This window comes from Oryzias melastigma, linkage group LG7, assembly GCF_002922805.2.
Source record: "Oryzias melastigma strain HK-1 linkage group LG7, ASM292280v2, whole genome shotgun sequence".
Classification (NCBI taxonomy): domain Eukaryota; kingdom Metazoa; phylum Chordata; class Actinopteri; order Beloniformes; family Adrianichthyidae; genus Oryzias; species Oryzias melastigma.
Window position 1 is genome coordinate 24,099,754 of NC_050518.1, and position 8,021 is coordinate 24,107,774.

Below are 8,021 nucleotides of genomic sequence, written 5' to 3' on the forward strand. Positions count from 1 at the left end.
ACCCACAGAAAACCACACAACACATGAAGAGAAGCTACAACTTTCATCCCAGACCATTTATCACATCAGACATTGAGGACAGTTTCTAAACTTAAATGACAAAAACTATCTACATTACATCCCAAAATGTTCTCTTGGATTCAAAAATTCACTTTATTTAGAGACAACAGATATATTTTCATGTTTTAGTGGAGCTGATTATTAAAATAATTGTGCAGTTTGGCGTGAATGTATAGGATCCCCTCCAGAAAAGCACAATAGCCACAAGAAAATCCAAGATTCTTAAATATAAATATGTCTATATAACATAAATATAATAGTATTCTGTAGGTACTCCTCAAGTTTAATAACTGCATTTTGTGAATGAACAGCCCATATTGTTGAGACTAGTGCAAATGGATACTGAATATTTTTTTAACAACAAAGTGTATTTGCTGCCATCTTTAAAAATGACCGCCATTTTGGATTTTCCTGTGGCTAACGTGCTTTTCTGAAAGAGAGGATTCTAAGGTACGTCCATGCCAAATGTGTTGTTTGTACTACAAAATGCACAATTTACATGGAATATTATCATAACCGGCTCCACTATTTGTAATAAAAGTGTACTTTATTTCACCTACATTGTCAAAATTAAAGATAATCTTCAAAACTTTATTTAAAAATCACTTAATTGTTCCATACTGGAATAACTGTAGTATCCTTTTTAAAATTATATATATGTAAAATCATATTAGGAAATCGTAAGGTGAAAAAAAGTGTTTATAGATAAGAGACCAAGCCAAGAGCACTTATTGATAACATTTGATCATTTAACAGGCAAATTTAAATATGATTTATGTCACCCTGACATTGAGATTTGTGGAACTTTTAGTTTTTTTTCCTTTCACTATTTTGTCACTTGCAACCATTTTCTTAAACTGTTTTGTAAACTTGGACATGAAAAGTCAGAAACAGACACATAAAGACATTGAGAACAGACTGATCTTGAAGGTAGCAGTTGGTTGTAGCTTTAATTAGCGCATTTTCCGTTTCTAACAGATGGCCTGCTTCTTTAAACACTAGAAAATCCTGCCCTCTATAAATAAAAAACAATTAAATAAGTGGTAAAAAATTTAATTCAGTTACTTTATGATGACATTTCAAAAATGACTCTCCTAATGTATTTGTTTAGTTTCTTGTTGCTCTTTTCTCTGGAGGTTTACCTCCTCTCAATCCTCATTACTGATCAGGTTAAGTTCTTACAGCTTCTCTGCAGATGTCTGTTTCCATTCACAGACTGTCACAGCTCATTCATACGGTTTCAAGCTTATACCCATCTGCCTCTGACATGTGTGAAGCAAGCTGATCACTTAAAGTCATGGACCAGAGTGAACCCTATCCCCACATGGCAGATTTATGTTCTTCAAGTATTCAAAGGACGGTTCATCTAAAAACAAAAGCTTTGCTTTACCTGCAAGTAAACTCTGCTGCGGTTCAGTTTCCATGTTGGGGTCAGGCGGACTCACCCAAAGCAGCAGAGCAGGAAGTCCTTTGGAGAAAACCAAAACATCTCATCATGTCTAGGTTTTTGTTTGTTTTGAGCAATACTGCCCCCTAAAGACCAGCAGTTGTAAGTGTGTGATGTTTCCAATTAATTTCCGATTCAAAATTGCAATACGAAAGGGAAACAATTCTGTAAATCTTTTTGTAATCCCCTTTTTTAACTCAAAAATATCACTATGTTAGAGGTATAAGGAGTCCAAATGACCTCAGATTAAAAATATACAGAATGGAAAGGAATCGTTCTCATTAGACTGCATCAGTTACTGCAAAAATGTAATAAAATGAATATAAACATGTCTATAATTGGAGCCCCCAGGGCAGCTGGGGTTACATCTGTAGCTCACTGGAAAAGTGCAGAAAAATCAAATCCATTAGTATCAATATTACTTTTAATACTTGTTAAGAGGGTTTGCCCAGGTCGAAAATTGAGTTTTGGATGTTTTTATATAAATAATAAATATCACTTTTACATATGAGACAAAACTAACTTGAATTCTTCTCTTGCCAATCCTTTTAGTAACACAAAGGCCCTCATGGTTTCAGGAATACAAACTCAGTTCAGTCCAAACTATCAAAGGGACGTTTTTATCAGGAGCGTCGGACTGTATGAGTCTAAAAAAAGGAGGTAAACAGAGGTGTCGGTGGTGTGTAGCTGAACATTATCTGATGTGGCTGAAGCAGCGTTTTCCACATCCACTCAATATCTAACTCGGTTTTTCCGTTGAGTCGGCGCTCTGACCTCTGGCAGCTGCAGCTCAGGACGCTGACCACAAATATCTCCTTCACACAAGCAACTTCAGTAGAAACCCCATGATCCCTTTAAGCCTTCAACTCTAAAGATGCCAATGCAGATGACTGCTGCTAACTTCAGGCTGAGCTTCTTATCAGTCCACATGTTCTGTTTCCATTCAGAAGTCCAGACAGCAGCGCCCCCTACAGCCGCACAGGAGAATCTTAGTGTTCATCCAGTTAAACAGACCCACTTGTTTGTATGAAGTGTAAATATTCCAGTGAGGTGAAGATGATGATGAAGGTGAATGTTTTCAGGCTTTGACACAGAGGGTCTGCCATCAGCCGTGTGGCCCGGAGGAGAGACTGAGGCTCTGACCAGGATAGAGCGCCATCTGGAGAGAAAAGTGAGTACTGCAACTTCCTGTTTTAATGTTTTGCAAGAAAGGTATTTTAAAGAACAAATAAAAGATTCAACTCTGGGAATTTCATTTAAATCTAGTTTGGACGAAATGTTTTTTTTAAGTCTTATGTTGCAAGCAAAATTTATATCACAGTAGATCTAGATTATGTCTTTTTTTCTCTGTCATTTTGACTCTTTTTTTATGGTAATCACCAGAACTCTCAGAATTTAGTCTTCATCACAACAGATAATAACAGATTACTGTAGCACAGGAAAACGAGTGCATGTTAATTGCTGTTGTTCCAACATTGAACAGTAGCTTAAAGTTTTAAACGTCGTAGAGGAACTTGTACAGCTATAAGCAAATGGGAGCAACAATAAAGAAAGAACTTCAATTATCTATAGTGTAATTCTTACGTTTCAATGCACAAGAGTTAAAATCAGGAGCATGTCCTTCCTCCCAAATCAGATAATAAACACCTGCTGTGGAGGATGGGCGCTCCTCTCGTGGAGAGTCCATCCGCGCCCCCGCCATTCCATGCAGGGTCCTTCCGCACTCCAGAGGGGGCTCCGCGGTGCGGAGATGCACCTCAGCAGCGCAGCACTTCCTTCAGAAGCAAAAATGTCACACAAGCGTCTTAAGTTTTTGTAACGAACCGGTCACATTTTCAGTCTCATGACTGAAAAAAATCTGCAAATATGTGAAACCTAAAGTGTATTTTTGCTGATGTTTTTTTTCCTTCCCTCCTCTCAAGGTTTCTGTCATGTTTTCTCCTCAGGCTTGGGTGGCTAATTTTGAGCGTCCAAGAATGAACGCCAACTCTCTGCTGGCCAGCCCCACTGGCCTCAGCCCTTACCTGCGCTTCGGCTGCCTCTCCTGTCGCCTTTTCTACTTCAAGCTCACTGACCTCTACCGCAAGGTGAGCTCGTCCACAACGCCACCAAGTAGCATGAGGTGTTAGTCGTGATCCACTCCAGTTTTCCTTCTGTGAACAGAGTTCTCATTCAATCAAGTGTCTTATTTCCGTAATTATTTTTTATACTTACTTTTTTATACATGTAGACTCTCTGTGACACAAACATCCGTGATTTTCTTTTGTTTTTTTTTTTTTTTTGCTTCTTTTGAAAGACACTTCAAAAACAGACATCAATATAAAACTATATATACAAAATATAATATAATTTAAATATAAATATAATATAATATAATATAAAAAATATTAAAATTCATGTTTTAATTTGTCTGCTTTTGTTGGGTTTTTTTTTTCTTTTCAAAATTCAAAAATGTTTCTAAAAAATAAAAATCTTGTTTTTTTTTCTGCCAATAACTTAATCAAAATAATCTGGTTTTGTTTTTAAAAAAAAAAAAAATCTGGTTTTAGAAAATAGATTAATTTAAGTATATATACAGTATTTGCTAACAACACCTCACAAATGTCTCATTTTAAACTAGACCAAAAGAAGAGTAATTGTATTAACTAGAATTTAAAAGCTTTTAGATTCTGGATGATTGGTTTCCTTCATTTTCCCCTTATTGAGGAGTGTTTTTTCTTTTAATATTCATTTGATTCTGCAATATTTTTTTTTATTCACCCTGATCTAAATTCTTGAACCTGTTTTATCGTCTGCAGCAGCTAACTTTTTTTTGGAGGGCAGGCTCCTTTTTGTCCGCTAAACTTGACATTTTTGCTCCAAAGGGATTCAGAAAAAGAACATTATCTGGATATGACTTTGATTTTAGTCAAATATGGAGGTCAAAGCTGCAAAACACCAAACCTCATTCAAATAAATACATTTAGATTAAAAAAAAAATGTCCATTACTAGTTGTTTCTGGCTGAAGACTGTTATTTTTCTTTGATATTTGGAAACACATCCAATGTTTTCCATGAAGGGTTTTAAGTTCTTATGCTATTTTAATCCAAGTAAATACATTAATTTCCAGGAACAACAGAAACTTCCAGTTTCTGAACACCTCCTTCCTGTTTTCCTAAAAATCCTTTCTGTTTTGTTCTGCGTTTTCTCTCAGGTAAAAAAGAACAGCTCTCCTCCACTCTCCCTGTACGGCCAGTTACTGTGGCGAGAGTTCTTCTACACCGCAGCGACCAACAATCCACGCTTCGACAAGATGGAAGGAAACCCCATCTGTGTTCGCATCCCCTGGGACAGAAACCCGGAGGCGCTCGCCAAATGGGCGGAGGCTAGGACAGGCTTCCCCTGGATAGACGCCATCATGACTCAGCTGAGGCAGGAGGGCTGGATCCATCATCTCGCCAGACACGCTGTGGCCTGCTTCCTTACCAGAGGGGACCTGTGGATCAGCTGGGAGGAAGGGATGAAGGTGGGGATGACAATACACTTAATAGTTCAACAAATACAGGAAGTTATGAGGGAAAAGTGGAACTGTTTATTTTCACATATACATTTTAACATTTTAACTCTCATTTCAAGCAATAAGACAACATATTCACAGTCTTTTTGCTCCAAACATTTAGTTTTTTGTGTTTGTCTTTCTAAAGAATGGGCAGAAAATAGACTGCCACCCCCTTTTTTTCTTTAGATTAAGGAAGAGGAGCAACGATTTACCTGCACACAAAAGAAAGTGAATGAACTTCATAGCAAAGAAGCAGGTTCAGAAATATTATTTTAACTGGCAGCTGTCACCTCAACTCTACACCTCAACTCAGAGGAGAATTCGTTCTGCTCAGCAGAAAATATGTCCTTACAAATGACCGCTTTTTTTTTTAAGCTAAAAACAGCATAATTGTAATTAAAATACCTCTGGGAGCATTTTTAAATAGATGATCGGAGTGGGTCTTTAACTGGAAGTAGACAAGCCTTCAGAAACACGTTCTCATCCATGGTCTGCTTGTGCAGGTATTTGAGGAGTTACTTCTGGATGCAGATTGGAGCGTGAACGCAGGCAGCTGGATGTGGCTGTCCTGCAGTTCATTTTTCCAGCAGTTTTTCCATTGCTACTGCCCCGTGGGCTTCGGCCGGCGCACTGATCCCAACGGGGACTTCATCAGGTGGGTGCTTTTCCTGGCATCGCCCATTGGCGACCACCTCCAAGCCTGGACGGCGCCCTTCTTCCCTCTGTTGCTCTGCACCGCAGACATTCAGATCCATAGAAGAAAATTAGGGATCTTAGATTTTTATGGACTCTCAGAACAGGATTTTTTTAAGGGAACTTAAAGAAAAAAAAAACATTTTAGCCAAAAAATAAACACCAGATTTTGTTTTCATGAAGCTGATGTTAGTGCCACACAATTATTATTAACATTGTTCCGTCACTCAGAGGTCCACACATACAGCTATATGAGTTTTCATGTTTAATCTAGCTGCTGAAAGGAGGGAGAAATGGAGGGAAGAAAGGGCGCCTCCAGATTTCTTGGTAAGTGGATATAAAAAAAAGCATCCATCAACTCCTCCCTTCATTTTTTTATGTTTTTTTTTTTTTTGCCATCATTTCTCTGTTGGTTACAACTTCCGTACTTTAGTTTTTGGAATCAGGTCTTCCGTTTGTATTAACTTTAATGTTCGCCTTGTTCCTCTTTGCGTGTCTTTTTTTAATTCTTTGTGAATGTTTGGTGATTGTGAGTACACACATCTTTAGGTGTGTAATTGTTTTGACAAATGACCTTTACTGCAGACGTGAAGATGAAATCATTTTCTGAATGTGGCTTTGTCTTTGTGTTTTGGCTCATCTGTTTCTTGGGGGGATTGGGGGAAAAGTTCAGCTATCCCTCTCCCCTTTGTGGATTGTACCTGTTTGCTTTTAAGGTGATTGGCTGTTCTCACGCACTCCCACCCAGGTGCAGCCCAGGCTTCCAGCCGGGGCTGCCTTGGATGGCAGTCGGGCATCGAGTTGAGAAATCGGTGACCGTTTGTTCTTTATTCATCTGTGCAACCCTGAGGGACGTGACTTGCTCGCGCCCCAGCAGCACCCTCTGGGAAGGTTTGTGACTCGGTAGCGTCTCATTTCGTCAAAAGGGATTCTGACCGCTTGGTAGGGAAATGCAAACGCCTCGCCTGCATTTGTTGGGTAGAGCGCTATGAAGCATTCCCCGGAGGGTAGTGAGGAGAGGCGTTGGACCAGCTGTAGCTCTGCCATCGCAGTGTTGCACGGTTGGCGCTGGTACTCGTTACCTGTGCCGTGCCACGCGAGCCGGTCCATTGTCCAGGCGCTGGGCAAAGCCCCTCATCCGGCCCTTTGTGAAATGTTCAGTGGTGCTCTGCTTAGGTAAATGCAGCCCTGCCGGGTCAGGTGGACCTGGAGCAGCAGGTGGCTTTTGATCACCCCTTCACCCACACACTCTTATAGCAGTAACAACATCCAACAAGAGAACAAATGCATCGCCTTAAAAAATGCATCTAAGGAGTTAAAAGTTTAGTAAACTCTTCCAGAAACCATTAAAGCATGTCTAAAGTTGAATTTTATTTAAGCTAAGTAAATGCTAAATGCTACACTAGCTTTAAGAAGGTCCTAAAAGTTTCATAAAATGTTAGTTAAAGCTGAAAAAGTAGCAATAACTAACCTGAAAATGCTTGGCGCTAATTTTATGAATACAAATAAGTATGACGTAAAAATGCGAAATATTTTATTGCTAACATGAATGAATTAGTTTAAAAAATTATTGCATATAGCAACAACATAAAAAGGCAATTATTTGATTGTGATATTATTACAAAAATGCTAAACTAGCAACAGTTTTACATTAAAGAATGCTAAGTGATGTCACAAACTAAGCTAAAATTGTGCTGAAAAAATTGATTTTTCAAGAAAATGTATTAGAGAAATTCAAGAAGCCAAAATTATTCAATGATCCCAAAATGCTAAATGATTTGTAGCTGATAAACCCCCAAAAATGTTTTTAATATAACAGATAATGCTAAAAAAAATAAAAAAAAATAATTAAAACTCAAAATTGTTACAGAAAATGCAAAATTGTAGGCAAACAGAATAAAGTGTCAAAACGCTTAAAGGTATACCATCAAAAAGTAAAATCATTTGGACCAGTTTCTTACTGGCCAAATAACCAGGGAGAGCCACAAAATCTCACTTCCTGTTTAGAAGAATACAATTTATTTATGTCTTTTTGACTATTGAGCTATTTATTAATAAAAAATGTAGCTTTCAAATACTTATATAATTGAATTATAACAGTAATGCATTTTTCTCTATGTGTCATTTTTATCTATTTATTTATTTTTATTTTATATTTATTTATTTATTTTATTTATTTTTATATACATACGCATTCCTTTCAAAATAAAATACACCCTGCTGCAGCAGATTCACTTAAATTAAAAACGCAAGAAAAAAAACAGAATTTATTTTATTTTTTT

At 37.7% G+C, this 8,021-nt stretch overlaps 1 protein-coding gene across 2 annotated transcripts in view; it reads left to right on the forward strand.

Annotated features, from left to right (window-relative positions):
• The window catches only part of LOC112158861 (cryptochrome-1), a 41,543-nt gene that overhangs the window by 20,551 nt on the left and 12,971 nt on the right, over positions 1-8,021 (forward strand). For both annotated transcript variants that reach the window (XM_024292501.2, XM_024292500.2), the window contains exons 6-9: positions 2,590-2,678; positions 3,454-3,594; positions 4,702-5,013; positions 5,550-5,701. In XM_024292501.2, the coding sequence (XP_024148269.1) occupies positions 2,590-2,678; positions 3,454-3,594; positions 4,702-5,013; positions 5,550-5,701 (694 nt within the window). The remainder of the gene's footprint in view (positions 1-2,589; positions 2,679-3,453; positions 3,595-4,701; positions 5,014-5,549; positions 5,702-8,021) is intronic.